Source organism: Triticum urartu, chromosome 3, assembly GCF_003073215.2.
Source record: "Triticum urartu cultivar G1812 chromosome 3, Tu2.1, whole genome shotgun sequence".
NCBI lineage: Eukaryota > Viridiplantae > Streptophyta > Magnoliopsida > Poales > Poaceae > Triticum > Triticum urartu.
In genome coordinates, this window is record NC_053024.1 from 695,698,574 (window position 1) to 695,722,392 (window position 23,819).

General features: G+C 49.3%; 1 protein-coding gene across 1 annotated transcript; it reads left to right on the plus strand.

The window, feature by feature from the left end:
- Positions 1-1,091: 1,091 nt before the first annotated feature.
- LOC125549243 (nascent polypeptide-associated complex subunit alpha-like protein 1) lies at positions 1,092-17,788 on the plus strand. Its single transcript, XM_048712702.1, has 3 exons — positions 1,092-1,131; positions 8,741-8,856; positions 17,302-17,788. The coding sequence occupies exons 1-3, from the start codon at positions 1,110-1,112 to the stop codon at positions 17,635-17,637; spliced, it is 474 nt and encodes a 157-aa protein (XP_048568659.1). The 5' UTR covers positions 1,092-1,109; the 3' UTR covers positions 17,638-17,788.
- Positions 17,789-23,819: the final 6,031 nt, after the last annotated feature.

Consider the following 23,819-nt stretch of genomic DNA (forward strand, 5'->3'; position numbering starts at 1 on the left):
CTAGGTCTCGAATCGGAATGTGCTAGGACTTTGTCTGGTGAACATGGGTTGCAATCGAGGGGGGACAGAGGGAAAAAATGTTTTATTCAGTTTTTACAGCGTGGATTTTTTTGTCTAGTGAGCAGGGCATCAAGGTGATCCTCCATTCCGACCCCTCCCCCCTCTTTGATTTGGTGCCCTGTTCAACTGAAACAAAATTCTTCGCCTCACATTTCAGTAAAGATAATAATTAAAAAACGTTCGCCTCTCTTGCTCGTTCGGCCCCTGGATCGGCGTGTTCCGTTGTGGTGGTGGTGTTATAGCGCTAGATCTCGTCTGTCCATGTCGTTTAGGTCGCAGAGAACTCTGTTTCTGTAATGGGTGGCGAACCTGATGGTACTTCCCTTGAATGTTTCTCCTTTCTGGTATTCTCTTTTTACAGTGAAGGGCAGTGAACCTCCACGGGATTCATGCTGACTTGTCCAGCTAGGAGTTTAATTTTCAGGCCCAACCTTTTATCTTTCTGCTGTTACATACACATGTTGGTTCTTCACTTGTCTGTCAGTTGTCCTAATTATGTACAGTTTGTGGTTCCCTTTCAGAGCGATCTGCAGTGTTGCAAAACTGAAATGCTACTGCTTTTTCGTATGGGTACAAATCTGAAACGAATTTTGAGCAAGCATAGATGAAAGCATCCACCTTTGGTGATTGCTAGAGTAGAAACGGGGCCTTACTTGTTTGTAATTAGCTTTGGAAGTCTAGTAACCAAGTATCTTGTGTGTATGCTTATATGCTTTATGGCATATTTCCTGTACCAACAATATAATATAAATGTGTGAGCATACCTTCTGTTGTCAATGCAGTCAGCAGTTCCTTTTTTTGCCCTTGGAGTGTCATTTCCTTTTATCTTGTGCTGACTAGACTGTTTACCCTTTTTTTCATTTCTGCATATGGCTAACTCTGTTTTCCCCTCGTCTGCATATCCCCCGTTCAGAGGCACCGCTGTTTACTGTTTAATACTTATGACGACCAAGTAATAAGTTATTTGGAATGCATAATCTCAGGAAGATGAGCCTATCCTTGAGGATGATGATGATGACCATGAAGACGATGATGAGGATGAGGATGAAATGGATGACGATGATGTTGAGGGTATGTTGACATTCTGTAGTTCCTTGTATTCAGTTCAAGTAGCCACTTACTTACAGATAACCCTATTTCTTATGGTAATGCTGCCTAGTTCTAACATAAATTTAGACATCTGAAGTTAATGCCCACACCAAAAAATTTAATACAACGTTGCTTATTCAACCGCTGAATCAATGGATTATTGTGTTTCTGTTGGTCTCAATTTTGGCATTTTCATTTTTTTTCGAAAAGGGGCGCTTTATTACTTAATTTTGGCATTTTCATAATTTAGAAATTGTTATCTGGTCTGTTCCTCAATGATACAAACTCTATATTTGCCTATTTGGTTCACTTTGACCTGTTTTGTATTTGAAGATTAGGCGCCGACCAGTTTGTTCCTGTTCTAATGTTCTGTTCTTGACGAACCATCGATATGCCTTTGTGGTCTATATTCTCACATTTACTCATTCCTCAATTATTCAGCACTGCTTATTTACAGAATATATAGTTTCTTGAGTACTTCCTGCCGTTTGTATATAATATTCACCTCTGTAAGGTGGTACCTTGTTTCAGTTTCAACTTGCATTAACATATACATTTATTTTGAAAGATCCATGGATTCCTGGCTTTGCATTGATTTAGCAGAGAGCAATGGGGAAAACAAACATGGGGTGGGTGACCCGTAGGTCAAGGATTAAAGAGAAAAGAAAACGGAGAGAAAGGGGAAAAAACTAGGGTTCAAGCATGTTACATATCTCCCAACGTATCCCCGAACAGGGGCTCTAGGTTCGTCGCGCCCGCAGCGCGCCACAACTCGATGGCTCTCCTGATGGATGAGACTATCTGAGAGGCGGATGCCACCTTGCCCCTGAAAGTGCAATCATTTCTTTCCCTCCATATTTCCCACAGAGTCAGGAGGATGAGGGAGTTGACAGCTTTTCTGAAAGCCGGCCTGGTGTCGTTGATTATCTTGGTGGCAATGAGCGTGGAGTTTGTCATCGGTTGCCATCTGACCGGTTCGACGGCGTCACAACCGGTCCATGTCGCCAGCCTCTGCCAAACCTCCCTGGCCAGGTTGCATTGCCAGAAGAGGTGCGTCTCCGTTTTTAGGTTTCTGAGACATAGTTGGCAGAAATAGCAGTTTGGCCATCCTCTTCTTTGTAGCCTGTCATTGCACCAGATTCGTTGCTTGATTACTAACCAGCAGAATATCTTGATTTTTCCAGGTGCCCAGGCATTCCAAATTAGCTTGTGCATAGGGGATTTGATCCTGCCCAGGAGTTGCATGTTGTAGGCTGATGCTGTAGTGTAGTTCCCTGAAGCCGTGAATTTCCAGGTGATCTCGTCCGGGGTTCCCGGTTGCAGCTGCACCGCGGCAAGACGGATGCGCCTGGCCAGCCGAAGGAATTCCTGCAGCAGGTCATCCGTGTGTCCATGGGCGATGTCTCGGATCCAAGTGTCGGCCGAGAGGCCTTCTTTGACTCTTCTGTTCTTTCTCCTTGCATGTGCAAATAGAGCTGGGAAGGAAGCTCGCAGGGTCGAAGATCCCAGCCAGGTACAGTGCCAGAACGAAGCAGTTTCCCCGTTGCCAATAGTCACTTTTGTTGCTGCAGCGAAAAGCCTCCTGTCAGCGTCGTCGCAGGGCAGCTCCGAGCCCGCCCATGGCCAGTCAGGGCTGCGCCAGGTGAACCAAAGCCACCGTAGCCTGAGCGCTCGCGCGAACTGCTGCAGATGAAGAACGCCAAGACCCCCGTAGTCCGTCGGGGAGCAAACTGTGGGCCAGTTGATCTTGCATTTGCCACCGGAGAGTTCGTCGTCTTGAGCCCAAAGGAAGCGTCGTCTACACTTGTCTATGTCTTTGAGCAACTTTTTTGGAGCCCGCAGCACCGTCAGAGCGAAGGTAGGCAGTGCCGTTAGGACGGAGCGGACTAGAACCCTACGGCCTGCAATCGACATGAGTCGTCCTTTCCATGCTGCAAGTCTGGCTCTAATGCGATCGAGAATGAATTGCAGATGGACTAGCCGGACACGAGACGTGGTGATGGGAAGTCCTAGGTAGCGCAGGGGGAAGCCGACGATTGGGCCGCTAAACCCATATAGCATGTGTTGAAGGTCGATGTCTTCACAGCTAATAGGTGCTACAGACGATTTCTCTAAGTTGATGCGGAGTCCTGTGGCCTTTCCGAAGTTGTCAAGCAGCAGAAGCAAGTTGTTGATTTCTTGACGAGAGGGGTTGGCGAAGATCATGGCGTCGTCGGCGTAGAGGCAAGTTCTTAGAGTTCTAATCCTACCCGGCAGGGGGGTGAGCAAGCCCTGTTCCTGAGCTCTTTCTAGAAGTCGATGCAGAACATCGATTGCAAGGATGAACAACAACGGCGAGAGCGGGTCTCCCTGTCGTAGCCCTCTACGGTGGTCGATGGCGCGCCCAGGGCAGCCGTTTAGAACGAAGGCTGAGGAAGAACTAACTAGCAACATCGAAATCCAGTCCCTCCATCTAGCGCTAAACCCTAACTTAGCTAGGAGTTGTAGCAGGTATTCCCCGGAGACGTTGTCGAAGGCCTTGGCTATGTCTAACTTGATCAGCAGGGCAGGTGTTTTGCGACGATGCAGGGAGCACACGACATTTTGGACATAAAGAAAACTGTCATGGATGCATTTGGATTTCATGAAGGCTGACTGTGCTGGGGAGATTAGCTGGTTCATAAGTGGTGACAACCTGAGCTGCAGCACTTTCGCAATGAGCTTAGCCATGGAGTGGATTAAGCTTATAGGACGATAGTCAGCCACTGTTTCAGCACCATCCTTCTTTGGCAGGAGAGCAACCAGTGCCTTCTTTAGGGGTTTGAAATCACCGGCCAGGCGGTGGAACTGGTGGAAGGCCGCAAGGATGTCGTGTTTGATCGTCGACCAGCAAGATCTGAAGAAAACACCGTTGAAGCCGTCAGGGCCCGGAGCTTTTTTCGGGGGCATTGCTTTGATAGCATTCCAAATCTCCTCTTCGGTGAAAGGATTGTCCAGTCCCCCACCTTGAATTGATGGCAGCTGAAGCTCATTCCAATTGATCATTTTTGAGCAATTTTGCTTGGATCCGAGCAGGTTGTTGAAGTGTTCAAAAATGCAATCTTCCTTGTCTTCATGTGCCGTGAGTACTCCTTCATTTGTTTTCAATGCAGCAACAAAGTTTTTGCGACGCTTTGAGTTTATCTTTGCATTGAAATTTTTTGTATTTGCATCCCCCACTCGCAGCCATGTAACTCTGGATGCCTGTCTCTTTCGGACGCGCTCGATAGTAGCGCGACCAAGCAGTCTAATTTTCAGTTTCTTCCTCAATGCGAGTTCAAGCGGGGTTAGCAAACGGGTCTCTTGAGCGACGTCGAGGCGAAGAATGATTTCAGAAGCAATGTGGAACTGCCGTCTTGCATCACTGAAGTGTGTCTTGCTCCAAATTTTCAGATCTTTTCCCGTTCTCAAAAGTTTCATCTTCAGCCTAACGAAGGCATAGGAGTGGTTGACTGGCCAGCTCCAAGCTCTGTCCACCGTCTCGTGAAAATGGGGGAATTTTGGCCAGAAGGATTCAAACCGGAACTTTGCTTTTTTCCTTGGGGAGGTGGCGTCCACCAGGAGGAGAGGGCAATGGTCTGAGCAAGCCGTAGAAGCGGCCATCAGGATAACTGAAGGAAAAAGGGCTTCCCAACTGATGTTATAGAAAAACTTGTCGATGCTCTCAAGGGTTGGTCTCTCTCTTTCATTGCTCCATGTAAACCTTCTGTTTTTGCATTTGATTTCTCTGAGTTCAGTCAAGTCAATGGCACTTCTGAATCTGCCAATTAGTCTGCGGTTTATTCGGTCATTGTTCTTGTCTCTGGCTTCATAAATTGTGTTGAAATCTCCGTTAATCAGCCAAGGTTGTCCAGCTTGGGGGGGGCGAGCTTCTTATTTCAGTCAGGAAATCATCTTTCCTCTCATCATCAGTTGGTCCGTAGATGGTAGTCAACCAGAAGGATTTGCCTGAAGCTTTGAGTCTAACTTGAGCAGTTATAGCAAACTGTCCAATTGCATGGGAGTTGATCTCCACAATATCAGGGTCCCAGAAGATGGCAGCACCCCCTCTAGTATCTAGAGCAGGCAGCACGACGCAGTCTCTGAGTTTTGCACCTCCAATTTCTCTGGCCAAATCAGCAGTCCAGGTGGAGATTTTTGTTTCTTGCAGACAGAGAATACCAAGGCGATGGCAAACAGCAATTTCAGCAACAGCGGCTCTTCTAGCTAGCGAATTCAGGCCCTGAACATTCCAAGAGAGAATTGGACAGAGGTTTTCAATCATGGGGACACCATAGTTTCTCCGAAAGGTTTACTGAATTGATGATACCGAAACACGGGTACACAGCCAATCTACCAGGGGGGCGCCGGCGACCACCAATAGGCCCCAACTCTCGCCAGCGCCAGCTACACGACAAACCACAGCTACGATTACAGAGCATCATGAGGAAACTAGGTCCTAACTCTAACTGACAGAAGGTCAGCGACCCTCGGAGACTAGTACTAACGAAGACTACTAACATATGAAACTACTGGCCATCAGTGGCAGCTCCGTCAGGTCCAGCAAGGCCTGCAGCTACAAGGAGGGCCGCCTCGTCCAGGCGAGTGAGCTTGGCGATGCAGGCGACGTCGTCGACGGTCAGGGGCTCCTTGAAACGGCGGACAAGCGCCTCAGCGGCCTCCGGCGTCATCTTGTCCTTTGGTCCCAGCATCCCCAGCTCCCGAACGATGCGGAATGCAGCGCGCTCGGCCACTGGGATCGAGCAGTTCATCTACGCCTGCCTGGCGCTCTGACGCACAGGGGCGGAGGGGGCCCTTGTCCGAGACTTGGGTGGTGCTGACTTGCACGGCGGGGGCGTCTTGACGATTGGCGGCGGCGGGTCGATGAAGAGGGCGTGGTCCGGGGCAGCATGTTCCTCCGGCGTGATCGCCATGTCACTGACGCATCGAGTAACAGTGCCCAGTTGCACCTCCAGCGTCGAGGAAGAAGGCTGCACTCGTAGGGCGAGGGGCGGGCTCGGTGCGTTGAAGACGAGTGGCGCGGAGAGCGTGGCCTCGATCGTGGCGTCAAGTTCGAACTGCATGCGGTCGACTCTGGGTGGCGTCTCGAGTGGCTACTTGGCCTTGGCGAAGAAGTCGGCGATGGGGTCGACGGCGCAGGGTGGAGGCGGAGGTGGTGTCGCAGGGCGCAGCGGCAGGGGCGGGGTGGCGCCGGAGGCGGCGAGGTCGTTGGTGCACTTCTCATGGCGCCGCTCCAGACTGCGGCCACGCTGCGTGCCGCCACGGTGACGCGGTGAAGGGGAGCGGCTCTTGCGCCTGGACGAGGAGGCATCCGCCGCTGGCGTCTTGTCGATGGAGGCGCGCCCCTGCCCAGCAGGGTGTCCTTCCAGGAGCGCCGCCCGCCGCCCTGGCACCCGTCGTCGTCGTGGTCGCAGTGCTGTCCGTGGAGAGCCAGGCCATGGCACCCAGATGACTCCACCCTCGGGGGCTGGCGGCGGCCACGCCCCTGGCCGTCCTCCATGCCCTTGTACCAGACGCCTGGGTCGATGCGGGGGAGGGGGGAGCCGTCGTCCGAGTCGGAGGAGGGCAGCCCGCTCTGGCCGGAGTAGGAGGAGCATGGCCAGTAGGAGGGTGCCCAATCCTCGACGCGGTCGACGTGGATCAGCAGGTCGTAGCGCTTGACGTTTGGTGGAGGGGCCACCTTGCGATCGTTCGGCAAGTAGCCCAGCATCTCTATCACCCGCCCGGCGCCGCGCTTGGTCACCCACAGAGTGCGTTTGGTCGGGATGTGAGCGACATCCCAGACCCACACCCAGCAGGCAAACATCTTCGTGTGGTCACGCTCGTAGGTGCGGCTGTCGAGGCGGTCGACAACGCAGAGGTCACCCAGGGCCTCCTCGGCACCCTCGATGGACCAGAAGTGCATCGGCAGTTTCTCGATGACGACCCGAACGTGCAGGTTGAGCTTCAGGAGAGCTGCGTGGTCGTTGTCGTGCCAGGGAGCGATGTTGAAGCGGATGCCATCCACCATGACGAAGCCACGGGCCACTGCGTTCTCTCGCAGCGCCGGCAGGTCGAAGTGGACGAAGAAGTCCTCGGGGTCATGCTCCGTGACCCGCATCAGGTGCGGCGAGACGCGCACCTGCTCCTCGATGGCCTGCCCCCACCATGAGCGGGTTGGTGATGCCCTTCCCACCGACGGCGGTGAGGGTGACAGCGTGGTGACGGAGGACGAAGACGGCATGGTCCATGGCTGGCGAGGAGATGACGACCTTGTTGCTTGAATGGGGGCGGCGCGAGGGGTCAACGTGGGAGACACGGCCGCTGGAAGCCATGGCGACGGGCGGCGAGTGGGATGGTGGGGGAGGGGGGGAGCGGATGCGGCTGTGGATTGACTTGGGGGGGCTGCCGGGGGCCGAGCCGCTCTTTGGCAGAGCCGTCCCGGCCTTTGTTTCTTGGGTTCTGCGGGCACTGCTTGCCGGAGTGTTCCTGACGCTTGCAAATGATGCAGCGGAAGGGATCTCTGCAATCTTTACGGCGGTGGTGTGGGCTGAGGCACCGGAAGCAGAGGCCGTCGAACCATTTTAAGAAGGCGAGCCGGCCTGGGTCGGAATGGGGCGGCCGTCGGTGGGTATGTGCCTGCACGCGCTAGGGCGAGGCAAGGACCGCTGGATCTGAGGAGCGACGCCGGTTCTTCTGGGACGAGACGGTTGTCCATCCACCGTCCATGCCCGAAACGGAAGCGCTGACAGGGGAGGGAGGAGCAACCACAACAGACTTAAGGCGGGGACGCCCCATTTGGGGTGGCACGGCCAGATCCGCCGGGATGGACGGGGCGGCCACGCTGGATCCCTCTCCCCCAAGCAGAAGACGCGGCGCAGCAGCCGGATCTGGCGCTGACCGGCAGGGGGACGGGGCAGCGACCGGCACAGCGGACGGACCGCCAGATCGAGCAGGGTTAGGCACGGAGGAGGGCGTGCCCCATCCCGCGCTGCCCCCCGAAGAGGAGGAGCGGGAGTGGGCGCGGGAGCGTCCCATGGATCGATGGGGTGGCGCCGGTGCCGCGAGCGGGCAGCGACGGGGCCTGGTGGCCGCCGCGGGCCGGAGTGGCCGGCGGCGGGAGCGGAGCGGAGCGTGGGAGCGTGGGACGCGCGTTGAGGCTTTTTGAGTCTTGACTTATTAACATATACATGAATGTTCAGCTATAGCATTTAGTTTGATAGGAACAAATCCTGAATGTAAAATGTTGGTTTTGCAAGTATAATTATGGTAGGTGAATCATTTTAATGCATTTAGTATGAACTGATGCTGGGATTCCATTATATCAATAGCTAATCCTTCGTACCTTACCCAAAGTGCCAAAACTAAGATCTTGTTCAAAATTCCCAAATCGACAATGGAATACTCGATTGCAGTCACAGTTTCTGTTCAATCGTGCTTGAGAAAAGTTCAAGTGTTGTATGAATGTTACACTTTCCATTTCCAACGATTACCGATAATAATTCACAAAGTGAACTATGTCTAGTTGTAAAATTCTTGGGTTATGCAAAAATTTGAAAATCTGACATTATGCGCCTGTGCTTTCTGGCACTAGGAGGTGATGCTAGTGGAAGATCTAGGAGTGAGAAGAAGTGCAGGAAAGCCATGGAGAGGCTTGGCATGAAGGCCATTACTGGTGTGAGCCGTGTAACTATCAAGCAGAGCAAGACCGTGAGCATCTTAACCACTTCAGCCATTCTTCCCTGTTGCATAATTACATGCTGGCGGTTGTCGCATTTTCGTAACTTCTCTCAACACAATTGCAGGTTGAGGTGGTCTTCGGTACAACCACCCCCCCCCCCCCAAAAACGTATAAAGGGCAGGGGCGGTCATTTTCACACGCCGTATAATAATACCCGCCCGCCGTAGGCGCGCCCGCGTCGTCGTACGGCACTGTCACGTACAGCCGCCCGTGCACGCCCACGTCCGCATGCACGGCCGCCCGTAGGCGCCCACGTCCCGCATGCACGCTCGCCCGCGCCCGCTGCGTACGCCTAAGTGATTAAAAAAAACTATCGGCGAACCCTATCTTCAAGACGCCTCACCCACCTCCTCTCGCGCCGCCACCGCCGCCATCTCCCGCAGTACCTGGCCGACAAAAAAAAAACATACGCGTTGTGTGCTACGCCGACAACCGCCTCGGTCGGGCAGACGCCTCCGCCGCCGGCGGCTCGTATCCGGCGACAACCGCCTCATGTCTGACGAAGGTAACGAGGTACGCGAGGCGCTGGCATAGTAAGTTAAGAACGGATTTTCATTGACAAGATGTTACGTGATGTTTGAATGGATATTTGATTATATATGAACATGTATAGATTGAGGCTGAAATAGGATATGACGGTGATGATGGCGGTAGCGAGGACGGATCATTGTCATTGGATGAAGACGAACATGACGGCGAAAATTATATGAGTTTGGATGAGTCTTACAGTGGCAATGTAAGTGGTCTGCATGTTCTCAACCATATTAAGTACAAGCATCCGCGATGACAATAACATGTTTGACTGTGAACAGATAGGAGGGGATGATGACAATGAGGATATGGATGTAGATGATTTATATGCTGAAAGCGGAAGCCATGTAGGTTTAGAATTATGCACGTTATTTTAAAGTGAAATTAAATACGCATCAAGTCTTACATATCATATTTACAATTTGCGCAGATGGAAGTGGAAGGGTACTATCAGTGGAATTTTTTCGATGATGCCATGACGAAAATGATATCGATGCATCTTATAATGACAGCTCGAGCAAAGTAAGTAGTGGAAAGTGAATACATATGATAGTCCATATACAAATACTTACTGACATATACCGTTGTTTGTATTTTTTTCAGGAAGAGGATGGTGACGTGTGCGAAAACGATGATGATGCCGATGGTGATGAGTGCAATTTTGATACTGGGTACGATGAATACCAGCAAGAATCACTGGACAGGCATTGGACGGTGATGTCCACGACGTTCAGGACAGACGAGGAGGCATATGATTTCTATAACGACTATGCGAAAAAGTGTGGCTTCAGCATTAGGAGGGACAACTTGAAATATAGTAAGGGTATCGACGCACGTAGGCGGTTGAGGAGGTTTCTCTGTTCAAGGTCTGGGAAACGACAGGCCAAGTTTTGTACCATGGAAGGGAAGAAGCGCAGGCTGAGAGTGGAGACTCGGTGCTATTGCGAGGCCCATCTAACTGTGAAGGTTGACAGAGATCGCTCCATTTGGTATGTCAGCAGTTTCAGCGATGATCATGAAGGAAATATGCCCTAGAGGCAATAATAAAGTTATTATTTATTTCCTCATATATCATGATAAATGTTTATTATTCATGCTAGAATTGTATTAACCGGAAACATAATACATGTGTGAATATATAAACAAACAGAGTGTCACTAGTATGCCTCTACTTGACTAGCTCGTTAATCAAAGATGGTTATGTTTCCTAACCATGAACAAAGAGTTGTTATTTGATTAACGAGGTCACATCATTAGTTGAATGATCTGATTGACATGACCCATTCCATTAGCTTAGCACCCGATCGTTTAGTATGTTCCTATTGCTTTCTTCATGACTTATACATGTTCCTATGACTATGAGATTATGCAACTCCCGTTTACCGGAGGAACACTTTGTGTGCTACCAAACGTCACAACGTAACTGGGTGATTATAAAGGTGCTCTACAGGTGTCTCCAAAGGTACTTGTTGGGTTGGCGTATTTCGAGATTAGGATTTGTCACTCCGAATGTCGGAGAGGTATCTCTGGGCCCTCTCGGTAATGCACATCACATAAGCCTTGCAAGCATTACAACTAATGTGTTAGTTGTGAGATGCTGTATTACGGAACGAGTAAAGAGACTTGCCGATAACGAGATTGAACTAGGTATTGGATACCGACGATCGAATCTCGGGCAAGTAACATACCGATGACAAAGGGAACAACGTATGTTGTTATGCGGTCTGACCGATAAAGATCTTCGTAGAATATGTAGGAGCCAATATGGGCATCCAGGTCCCGCTATTGGTTATTGACCGGAGACGTATCTCGGTCATGTCTACATTGTTCTCGAACCGTAGGGTCCGCACGCTTAACGTTACGATGACAGTTATTATGAGTTTATGTATTTTGATGTACCGAAGGTTGTTCGGAGTCCCGGATGTGATCATGGACATGACGAGGAGTCTCGGAATGGTCGAGACATAAAGATCGATATATTGGACGACTATATTCGGACACCGGAATTGTTCCGGGTGATTTCGGATAAAACCGGAGTGCCGGAGGGGTTACCGGAACCCCCCGGGGAAGTAATGGGCCTTATTGGGCCTGAGGGAGAGAGAGGGCAGCAGTCCAGGAGGTGGCACGCCCCCCCTCATGGGGAGTCCGAATAGGACTAGGAGGGGGGGCGCGGCCCCCCTTTCCCTCTCCCTCTCCCTCTCTTTCCTTCCCCCTCCCTATTCCTAGTTGGACTAGGAAAGGGGAGTCCTACTCCCACTAGGAGAAGGACTGCCCCCTCTCCTTAGCGTACCCAAGGGCCGGCCGGCCTCCCCCTTGCTCCTTTATATACGGGGGCAGGGGGGCACCCTATAACACACAAGTTGATCTTCATGATCGTTCCTTAGCCGTGTGCGGTGCCCCCCTCCACGATATTACACCTCGATCATATTGTAGCGGTGCTTAGGCGAAGCCCTGCGACGGTTAAACATCAAGATCGTCACCATGCCGTCGTGCTGACGAAACTCCTCCCTGAAGCTTTGCTGGATCGGAGCCCGGGGTGCGTCATCGAGTTGTACGTGTGTCAGGAACTCGGAGGTGCCGGAGTAACGGTTCTTGGATCGGTTGGACCGGGAAGACGTACGACTACTTCCTCTACGTTGCGTCAACGCTTCCGCTTCGGTCTACGAGGGTAAGTAGACAACACTCTCCCCTCTCGTTGCAGTGCATCACCATGATCTTGCATGTGCGTAGGAATTCTTTTGAAATTACTACGTTCCCCAACAGATCGTAGTCACACTCTTGCTAGACCAGATGAAGTTATATATCTTCGATCTCATAATCAGATAAAGGAATACCAGAAGCTCGAGATCTTAGCAATGGCAGGTGCTGGGCTCAAAAAACATTGGATTTATGACAACTTCGTTAGTAGGTATGGATCATATGCACTGGCTGGTTTCGGGAGGAGGAAGCTTTATAACATGTGTTATAGGGAGAAAATGAAGTTGCTAGCAAAGGGTGATGCAGACACTGCAATTGGTATCATGATGACGAGAAAGACAAGGAATCCAGACTTTTTCTTTGAGCACACTGTCGACGCAGAAGGAAAGATGAAGAACATGTTCTGGTGTGATTCTCAGTCACGTCGGGATTACCTTGACTTTGGTGATGTAATCGTCTTCGACAGCACTTACAAGATGAATAGGTACGGAATGTCATTCATACCTTTTGTTGGTCTAAACAGTCATCGTTGCACCACTGTGTTCGGTTGTGCAGTTGTGTCAGAGGAGACAGAGGATACATACGTTTGGGTGTTGCATACCTTCTTAAGAGCTCATTGTCAAAAGAAGCCGAGGTCTGTAATTACTGACGGAGACGCAGCCATGATAAGGGCCGTCAGGAAGGTCCTTACTGACGTGTGGCATCGACTATGTTCGTGGCATATTGAGAAAAACATGCAGAAACACCTCCACCACAAGTCCCTTAAGGAGTTCAGGTCTCTTATTTATTATGCCACTACACATGATGAGTTTGAGGCGAGATGGGCAGCTTTTAGAGCTAAATGGGAGTCGGAGAAAACTGAAACATGGTTGCGTAGGATGTACCGGAAGAAAAGGCTTTGGGCTGCGTCATATCTCACCGGTGGGTTCTTCCTTGGTATGCGGAGTAACCAGAGGAGCGAGAGTCTGAACTCTTGCCTTCATATGCATCTTGACTCTGGCATGACAATTGTTGATATGGTTGTGCATTATGAGAACTGCATTGTTCGGCTCCGTGAGAACGAGTCACACGACGACTACCTGTCCACACAGACATTCCCTGTAGCAGTACTCGACGACTTCAAATGCATAGAAAAATCCGCTGCCCGTGACTTCACTGCGGTGAGCTTTTACCTCTTGCAGAAAGAAATGAAGAAGGCAGCGGATCTTGAGATCATAGATAGACTGAGTGGAGCCGTCAGTAGGAGATTCATAGTGGCATGGAAAAATAACAGGCAACTGAGATTCAAAGTGGACTATACACCTAGTAATTCAGAAGAAACAGTAAAGTGCAGTTGTGATAGTATGAAACGTAAAGGTCTTCCATGCAAGCATGTTCTTTATGTTTTAGCCAGGTTGAACGTGCAGGACTTACCTAGGTGCTTAGTGCTGCGAAGATTCAGTAAGAATGCTAGAGGTGGACTGCCCGTGAAACGCACTAGCGATCTCTTCGCATGGGGATGGGCAGGTACTGAGGAGAGAACTAAGTACAATCAGTTGACTATTTTGTCTGCGGAAGCAAATCATGCGGCATGTAATAAACCATTTCTATTTGATAAACTGAAGGCTGCTCTGGAGGATGTGATAGCAAATAAGGATGTTGAGGAGGAAGATTATGTGAGACAGCATACAGTTGCACATGATGATGCTTTTGTGCCGAATCAAAATCATGTTTTTGTTGGTGATCCAGAAAAAATCAATACAAAAGAAGCACCGAAAGGGCAGAATAACAAAGGCCGTGGTAAGGAACCTGACGTGACTACAAACGGTAGACCCAAAGATTTTGATGAGAAACCTATACGTCTATGCGGTTTATGCAGAGGAAATGGTCATTTCAAAAACAATTGTCCTCAGAATCCAAAGTATGTGCACATTTTTTCATTAACGTTCTTTTCTTGTTTAGTTAATACTTTACAAATTTTTGACGTATATTGCAATCTTTCTATGCAGGAACATGGCAGGATGATCATAGCAAAGAAATGTTTAAATAAAAAGAACAACTTTTGATTACAATTGACGATTTATTTGGTTGTCTTAAAGAAATAGTACTTACATATTTGTTTCGTTACATTGATACGGAAGACTTGTAATCGGTGTTACTTATGTCATATTTGTTGGCACTATACTCCTTGTTCTTAATATGATATGCGACATACAAATTTTACGTTATAATATGATATGCGTTATACAAATTTAACATGATATGTATTATATATATTTTTTCGTATATATATATAGTTTTGTATATAAAACATGCATGTTGGGCGATCAGAGGCGCTGCACAGCCGCCGGTTGCTTTAATTTAAAAAAAATAACGTTAATAGGCGCCAGTAGGCGCCGCAGACGGCGATTCCGAGGCGCTGCACAGCCGCCAGTAGGCGCCGCGGAGGGCGATCCCGAGGCTGACCCCGCCATCGGGCGCAGAGGGGCGCCCGCGAGACGATGTAGGATCAGCCTCGGTGCCGGCAATGGCCAACCATGGGGTGACGCGCGGCGTGGGCCCGCTGGCCAGACGACGCGGCCCACGCGAGAACACTCATTGAACATAAATTATAAATTAAATAGTAAAATAAGAGATGATAAGATACGTAATAATGATGTGATCTGAATTTACAATGCACTAGCAGCACTACCGCAACTGCCCGTACAGTGTCCTGTCTGGGCAACTGCGGCAGAGCTGCCCGGACAATGCAAAGTCAAATCACATTATTACTATCTATCTTATCTGCTAGGGTGCATGAATCTGCCTATATAAGCCGGTCTGGGCGTCCTTTGGCGGGCGAGGTGGGACTAAACGAAACCATCCACCCCGCCCCTGCGCCCTCGACCGCTCGCAGGCGCGCCTCCAACGGCCCACTAGGCAGCGCGCAACGCCGCGACAGGCCGCTCGCACGCGCGCCTTACAGCGGCCCACAGAAATCGGCCCACCTAGGCGGTCCATGCGCAGCGCCATGACAGGCGAGCGCTATCTTTAGTCCCAACTCGCCTGCCGGAGCTCGCCCGCACCAGTTTAAATAGCGCGCCCCGCCCTACACCAACGTGATTCGAAGTTATAGACCGCCTACTTTCACAACGCCGCATGGTTGGGCCCGTGGGCCTTGCGGGGCCGAAAAGCGTTCCCTTTCGCCGATTGGCTTGATCGGGAGCGACTTACTAAGCCTCGCTCGGCTCCGTGGCGGCGTTTTTTTAAAAAATAAAATAAAATCTCTTAACTTGTTTTGCGAATATTATGTCAATTTTTTATTGTTTGGTTTTATATTTACTTTTCTAGTTTTCATAGGTTTTTTTCAATTCAAGTTTAATTTTTATCTTATTTTTTTTACAATACAACTCTTTTTAAAACTAAAAATAACAGTATCGATTTAAACACTTGATTGTTCAACAACATTTAAAAACCATCCATTCAAACACTCGATATTTCATTATAGTTTTCATACATATTTTACATAGTACTAGAAATAAAACTTAACTAAAGAACATTACGAAAATAATTAAACATTACCAAACGACATTTTCAAATAAACCCTAAACTACTCGTCCTCCACGCCGCCGATGTCTGCCTTGTCATAGAGGTCGTCACCGTGGTCGCTGTCGTTGCTGCTGCTGCTGCTGTCGTCGAGGGGCACCACGGGCACGGCCGGCGCAGCCATCGAGTCCTCGAGCGCGGCGTGATACCCGGGAAAGTCCTCTGGGTCCTCCGAGTGGACGGCGCCCGGGGTGACCTGAAGGTACTCCTGAACGAGCGGCGGCGGCTGCAGCATGTTCTCCGACTCCCGGAGCGCCGTCAGGTAGCCCGGCATGTCGTTCGGGTCGCCGGCTTCCGCCGCCAGCCGCCTGTACTCCGCCACCAATGCCGGCTCTGGCGGCTGCTGCGGCTCGGCCGGAGGGGCGTGGCTGGACCCTGCGCCGTTCCTACCCGTGGTACGGCTGGACCCGGCGCCGTTCCTGCCCGCCGTACGGCGATCGCCGGGGCCGAGGCGGACAGCGCCGCGGTCACCACCTGGGCCTCCGCGGGGCGCGGGCGGGTGCATGGCGAGGCGGGCACGGGTCGAGCGCGCCTCGCCGCGGCGGTACAGCTCAAAACCGTACCCCGTCGGAGCTGGCACGACGCCGGCGACCGCCTGCGCGCGGTATGGCGCGACCACCTCCTCGAAGGTGCGGCCGTCCCAGAGCTAATGCCGCCGCGCGCGGTTGTGCTTCGTGGGCGGGCGCGGGCCGGCGTAGGCGTGGAGGCTCCGCAGGTGATCGTCGGCGAGGCGGTCCGCCCAGTCGGGGTTGTTGGGGGCGTACTGGGGGTCGGCGAGCTCCTCCGGCGACAGGCGAGCCCTGTACAGGCCGACGACGCGGGCGAAGAGGTGGGTGCCGACCTCGGGCACCGGCGCAACGGGAACGCCGTCGACGCTCAGGCGCCACCTCGCCGGCAGGCGCACGTCGGGTGCGGCGGGGATGCCGAAGTGGGCGAGCTCCTCCGCCTCCTCGATCGTCAAGTTGGGGCGGGCCATCGTCGGCGAGGGGAGAGGCACGGCGCCTGAGGTGGTGAAGGGCGCAAGAGGACGACACCGACGAGAAGGGGAGAAGGAGAAGCGAGGCAAGGGTGGTGTGCGAGCCGACGGAGGGCGCGAGGTGCTTTTTATAGGGCATAGTGGTGGGTCGGGCGGGGGTGCCGGTGATCAATGCCGGTGGGCAGCCGAGCGGTCAAGGGCGCAGAAGGGCAGGCGGCGGCGTCTGAATCGGCGCCGGCGATTAATGCCTGGTACTCGAGGGCGGCGTGTGCGGGCGGTCAAGCGGTGGCGTGCGCAGGCGTGCGGCAGGCTGTGGCGTATGAATCCACGCCGCCCGCGGACCGACGCCGGCGACGGGACGGCTCACTGCGCCGGCGTTAATGGTTTGCCTAATCCGCGCCGAATTAATGGATTAGGTTTAGTACGCGTGGGCCCGCCCTCCTCCTCACGCGGCGTATAGCGCCCACATACAGGCGTACAGCAGGCTGTACGGACACGCGCCTCGCTACGCCGTGGTACGCCGCGGTACGCCTCCCCCACCTTAATTTCCCATCCTACCCCTATTCACTTATTCTCATGAAAGGGTATCTTTTAATCTGGACCGTTGATGTGTTCAGGGGGTTTTACCGAAGAAGAAGTGTTGCAGGTTACGTTTGTCCTCTCCAAGCCAGACGTCTTCAAGAGCTCGCACTCAGAAACCTATGTCATGTTCGGGGTGGTCAAGATGGAGGGCATGGACGCTCAGCTGCTGACAGAAGCGGCGGGGCAGTTCAAGGCGCCGGGACCGAGCAGCGTCATCTCAAAGGGTGAGCCGTCCGTGGCAGCAGCCCAAGAAGACAAGGAGGTCGACGAGACGGGCGTTGACAACAAGGATGTTGAGGTCGTGATGATGCAGGCCTCTGTGTCGAGGTCCAGGGCTGTGAAGGCGCTCAAGGCTGCAGATGGTGACATTGTCAGCGCCATCATGGAGTTGACTAACTAGGTGATGATAGGGTGGGGGGTCGCAAATCAGTCTTGGTCATGTCATCTTGAATGTTGCAGTTGCGGAATTGGAGGCTCTATGTCTGTTGAAACCAGTACTGGCATGTAGGTTTTAGAGGCGTTTTAACATCTGAGGACCAGCAAACTGCTTGCTCTTATGCGGAAATCTGAATCGGCTGTGCCGAATTTTGCTGCAAATGCATGTCACTCGGTGTTTCAGACAACATGTCATTGTAGTTAGCTTTTGAATTTTGATCCCAACTACAGCCATTGTGAGATTTTGAGACGACTTTCAAGCTTGTTTTGCTACATGGATCAAAACAAGGCAAGGACGACAAGAAAATATGATCGGGCATCAATGCTTGTGACACAGTTGAACAATTCATTTTTGGTTGTTCGGTTGTTAACTCTTTTGCGTATCAATACTCTTTGCCAATTCATTTTCTTGGCAAATTTTCCACTTCTAAGCCACCAAAATTTTGGCCACTAGTTCTGTTGCGAGGCAAAAAATAAATACACCCTTGATCTCCTTGGTACAAATTCTTTTGGATATTTTGTTTTTCTGGGTCAGTTTTGATGCATATGTGTTGCCAAGTTGTAGATTGTGTTAGGAGTAAACCACGGTTTGCCGTGGTTATCTATGTGCGTGTCACGTTGGTGTGTGTGGGTATGTGTGCACTTAGTCCGGCGTGTTGGTCAGGGGCGTTGGGCGGGGCCGGAGCCAGCTAATGCATGTAGCACGTTAGGAGGATATGCATGCACGAATGGGTTGTTAGCCGGTAGTGCAGATCCTAGAGATATTCTAGGAGAGATAGAGATCATCCGTGCGTGATTAGTGGCCGGTGTGCCAACAAGATCGTGTGTAAGTGCACCTGGGCATATAAGCCCCTCCTTGTATGTGGTATGTGCCACAGTTTGAGCTGAGTAAAAAAAGAAGGGCCGTGCGTACGGCTGAGTCGCCGTTCGTGCGGCGTGGCGCCGTTTGTGCGGCATGGCGTTCGTCGCCTGAAAAATCCAGTGTGCTATGTTCCTTCTTCTATTTCTGTTCGAGCTGGTGAAAGAGAGAGAGAGGATCGTCCGGCGTTCGTGTCGCCGGTGGGTACGCGATGATCGTCGCTGGACCGGGTTTGTCCCAACAGATTGTACTGCTGTGGAAAGAAAGAGGGTGTATTGTGCTGGTTGTTGCTCTTGTGTTTTCTACACGAGCGGGCGTTTCTGTTTGTCTTTGCTGTTGCCCAGGAGCGACACAGCGATTCCGGCAACCAATGATTCTGCGAACTGCGGTGATTCCATGGAGCATGTCCTTTACTTTTCTTTATCTTTGCTAGTTCGCTTCTGGCCCGGCCAGTTTGCCTCTCTATCATGTGTGTTCGTCTCGCCTCTAGCCGGCCCGAAGGAAGAACTCTATAGCTATCGTATCTTCTCCGCCAGTCTCTCTCTCTCATCGTTGGCTTTCTCCTCGGAAATACTATTTGCGTAGCCTGCTTCTACATTCTATGTGATTCTTCGAGACAACGCTTTCTGATATGCCTCCCATTCGTATTTCAGAATGGATTGCATCAATCCAAGACCAAGATTTATTGTCACTGTGTTCTCTACCTCGAGATAACAATGATCCAACCCCGTTCATATTTGTTTAACAACTACTACTATCCTGATAACATTGTTAGAGCCTACAAGAAGTAGAATACAGACACACGGTCTCCCTTTTTGTAAGTGCTGGTCATTCTTAGAACGAGGAAGGTTGGTGAGCACATCAGTTATCATTTCATTAATGGCAAATGATTCCTATCGGCCAGCTGCCCGAGCGCTCCGCCGGTCGCGCGCTCACTGCAGGATCAAACCTGATCCAACAACGCGTCACATGGTGGGACCGAGAGAGACCTCCTTTGTACATTAGCTTTAATTTCCAATCAAACTACATCTTTTACCTTCAAATTTTTGATGCATTACCTTCAATTCTTTGACGCATTATTTGTCCGACCCTCTTTATTACCGAGCCAGGAAAACCTCTTCCCTTTGGATCAATCTCTTTTTGTACTAGCAAACGTTGATCACAAATTCAGTCAAAATAGAAAGGTATTTATTTTAATATGATTTTTAAATTGCATAGTATAAACAAGTTGCATTAACCAAATTATGGTGAGAACCCGACAAAATTTAAAGTGTTTGAACTTAGCACGTGCCCAATTTTTGTCTTAAAAGGATTTCCATGTAGATTTAATTTGAATGGATATATTAGAATTCAATCGTCAATAATCTTCCTCATATTGTAATCAATTGTTGGGTATTCAATGGATCATAATTAGATCATCAGTGTTTTCAATCTCAATCTCAGGATTTGAAAAGAGGTACAAATACTGCCATATACCTAATGCTCAACCGATAGTTATGTGTGTTAACCGTTAAAACCTTGACAGGGAAAATAAGCAGTGGTTTGTCTCTTCTTGCAAGTGTGTCGATGGCTAATTACTGTAAAAATAAATAGTTATTCTTCCAACTATTTCACAATCAGATATTATAAGGGTAGGAGTTGTATTGTCTTATATTCATCAATTATTTAATAACATCTTAGAAATAATGAATTAAAATTGAAATGTTATTTTATCTTACTTAAAATATTATTTGTAGAGACTACAAAACTATGTTTACTCTATATATTCAACATCTATGAAATCATAATTATACTTCTCAGATACATTAAATACTACATAGGCGATGCCCTCGCATTTGCGAGGGCCACCTTGCTAGTTTATATAATATAAAAATAGTATATAAAGCAGTTCATGCTTGAAGAGTTCAGTTATTTCTAATTTTCTCCATACAATTAAATTATAAATTAAAAAATTATTCACATAATAATTTGCTTATTGAATAAAAATATCAAACTAACTTTATTTTTTAATCTATATTATTAAATGGTAACAAATTTAAAATTTTCAAGACTAAAATTTACATATATTTTTTAACTTTTATATATATTTTATTAATAACACATGATTAGAGTTTATAGAAAAATAACAGTGCAAAATGGGCCTTCCGGACTGCAGCCCACTTAATATGAAATGAATATATAGTATGTGTATCCGCTTATGACATACTCCCTCTGTTCCTAAATATTTATCTTTTTAGAGATCCAAATGGACTATCACATGCGGATGTATATAGACATATTTTAGAGTGCAGATTCACTCATTGTGTTCCATATGTAATCACTCGTTAAAATATCTAGAAAGACAAATATTTAGGAACGGAGGGAGTAGAACGTTGTGTGCTGCCATGGTGTGTTTCTTGCACCTGCAGGCCACAGGTCGTGGGATGAAATCCTAGCTAGGATCCCCCAATTTTGTACCCCACGCCAGGGCTTTGTCGTCAGGAAAAATGCGGATCGCCGACAGGTGTACCGACCCACGCATGGTCTTTCCCATGATGAAAAATTTCAATATCGGTGCCAGGTTAGAAAAAATAAACTTCTGAGGTGTTTTTCACAAAATAACATGCCACACGCCCAATCTTCGTTGTTCAGTACTGACATCAGGCCCCATGTCATGTTGGCACACCTAGTCAACACCATGTTCGTATACAAACACGTTTTGGACTGTATATGCACACCAAAGCCAAGTTGTGGCACGAGCTCAATGTAAGCCGCAAGTTTTAGAACTAAATTGACTTTTCGTGCCATGTTTTAGCACCACTGGTGTAATTGACTTTATTTAAAATAATATCTACATATTTGACATGTGTATGTAGCTGCAAATTCTTGTAAGTTAAGTTGAATCTAGTAAGAAGATAATATCATTTACTTTGGTCTTTCACTTACCATGTGTTACTACCTACTCATGCCCTTGACACTTCCTGTGATAATTGTAGCTGTCTATTTGCATTGGCTAAGTATGAATATGTGCTATGCTGGGAGGTGGAAGATGTGGAACTGTGACCTGGTAGAGGGTGGTTGTAATCGTCTTTGTTCATGACATCTTGAATGTTGCAATTGCGGAAGCGATTCCATTTCGTGTCGCTTTTAGAACTATTGGAATGTTTATTTCTTAGGCATTTCAGCATATGTGGACTAGCAAAGTGCGTGATTGCATGGAAAAATCAGAATCTCTTGTTGCTAATTTTGCTTCCAAAGGCATGCCAATGTATGTTTGAGACGATATGTCGTTGTAGCTATCTTTTAAGTTTTATTCCTAAATATAGTCATTGTGCCTGACCTGATACTACTTTATAGTTTGTTTATCTAGATACTCACTATTTCACTTAGGTGAACTTGAAAACTGAGTGGAACTCACGGGTTAAATACATCAAGAAAGTCTTCTCTAGCTTAAGGTACTAGTGACAGAGCTGACGGCCGTTGCATTTGTTGTCGCCAATGAGAGGAAAACACTCATGTTCTCTTGGACTCATAGTGCTCGTACCACAGTTGTTGCAGATTATACTGTAACTTCGGCCAACAGGAATGGTATTCACATCCTCGCCTCGAGTGATTCGGTCCTGATGATGACTGGTGTGAGCAGGCCACCATATGCCCTCTCCCTCCATCCTCCGGTAAGGCTGCATGCAAAGGGCCTACGGCTGTACTGGTCCTTGATATGTGTGAGTCCCATATGATATTTTGAAATCATGTGTTTCCATATGCCTTCCATTCATATTTCTCAATGGATTCCATCGATGTAACCATTGTAATTGCCACCACTCTCTCGCTCGGGAGCCTCAACCCTGTTTGTATTTGTTTGGCTGCACACTACCATACATTTAACATAGTTAGAGGCTAGAAGGAGATACATATGTAGTGTGTCCTTTATAAGTGTTGTACCGAGGAAGGTTGGTGAGCACATTAGCTATACATATATTAATTTTGTGTCCAAGTCCTGGAATTTACACCATACATGAGCTTTAATCGCCCTTTCTCCAAACAGGCCTGCCCACATTATGTATGCTCTGCCCTATGTTCCACATCTCACCTTCGCCTCTACACTCAATACTGAATTGCGAAGCAGGTGGTTTCATTTTTTTTAGAAAAGGAGGACGACCCCCGGCCTCTGCATCTGGACGATGCATACGGCCACTTTATTAATTATTGGCACAAGACCGTACAGAGTCATACAACAATAAGTCTAAAGCCACCAAACTAAGCAACAACTGTCGCTATCCCTATCCAGTTGATGTAAGGGCGCTGAAAGTCTGGGCCTAATAACAAACAGACCACGCAGCCAAACCTAAACATCTAAAGACTTGAGGTCCCACCCAGGACGCCTGCCGGGTATGGGCACCCACCAGTCCGGCGTGCTTCTCAACCAGGACCCTGCCGGGTATGAGGCCGCCGCAGCCACCTGCCATGAATCCATCTTCAGAGCTGTACTGCTGCATCAACCTTGGCCGGTCCAACTGCCGCCGATGCCACCATGACGCCAGGCAGCGTCACCCTCCTGCGCAAGTCCATCTCCGCTCATCAGGCGCCGAGTATCCACTGCGCCACGCCGCCGAGATCCGCCGTCATCAATGGAGCAGATGAAACACCGCTCCTCCTCTTGTCCCCTCCAACCAGCACTTGCTCCAAAACGATGCCCCCATGAGGGAGAACGATACTGATAGCACCGTCATCCTCCGATCCGGTAGACCCAGATTTAGGGTTTCCCCCGGAACTTCCCGATCAGGTTGATGAGATCAAGCAGGTGGTTTCATGCCTATAATAAATACCTAGACTAGAGCCATGCTTAGCAGTATAATTTCCCTTGCTCCAAGCTGCTTCCACCATATGAGAACCAACTTTTGTCTGCTATCCAAAATGATATGTAGGGAATCTCAAATCAGAACACATGATCATCAAATTTCTTTTTCCCCTGGGAAACTGTCGTTTTGTTATGAATGCTTTACTAACCAGAAACTAATTAACATAATATCTATATATTGTACATGTCTACGTAGGACCACAGATTAAAATAGCTGGCGAAATAGCCACAATAGCTGCGCTATAGCTTCCCGGGGGCCTCGCCGCTACGCTATGGCTGCTGCCACGAAATCCTCCACATATCCCTCTAAATGGCTTAGCAAAACTATCCAGAAATCATCTCTCCCACCAGAAAAATTTGCGCTATTTGCCGCGATTGCCCTCTATGGCGGCCACTATAGCTGCTGGGAGAGGCTGCAGCGAAATCGTTTCTCCCGTGATTTTAATCTATG

What these genes read in the sequence shown, in the direction of transcription:
- LOC125549243 (XM_048712702.1), top strand. Translation starts at nt 1,110, where the DNA reads ATGGATGACGATGATGTTGAGG. An exon ending in GGATGACGATGATGTTGAGG is followed by an intron (nt 1,132 to 8,740) that starts GTATGTTGACAT and finishes TTCTGGCACTAG; the next exon opens with GAGGTGATGCTAGTGGAAGA. An exon ending in CTATCAAGCAGAGCAAGACC is followed by an intron (nt 8,857 to 17,301) that starts GTGAGCATCTTA and finishes GAAGTGTTGCAG; the next exon opens with GTTACGTTTGTCCTCTCCAA.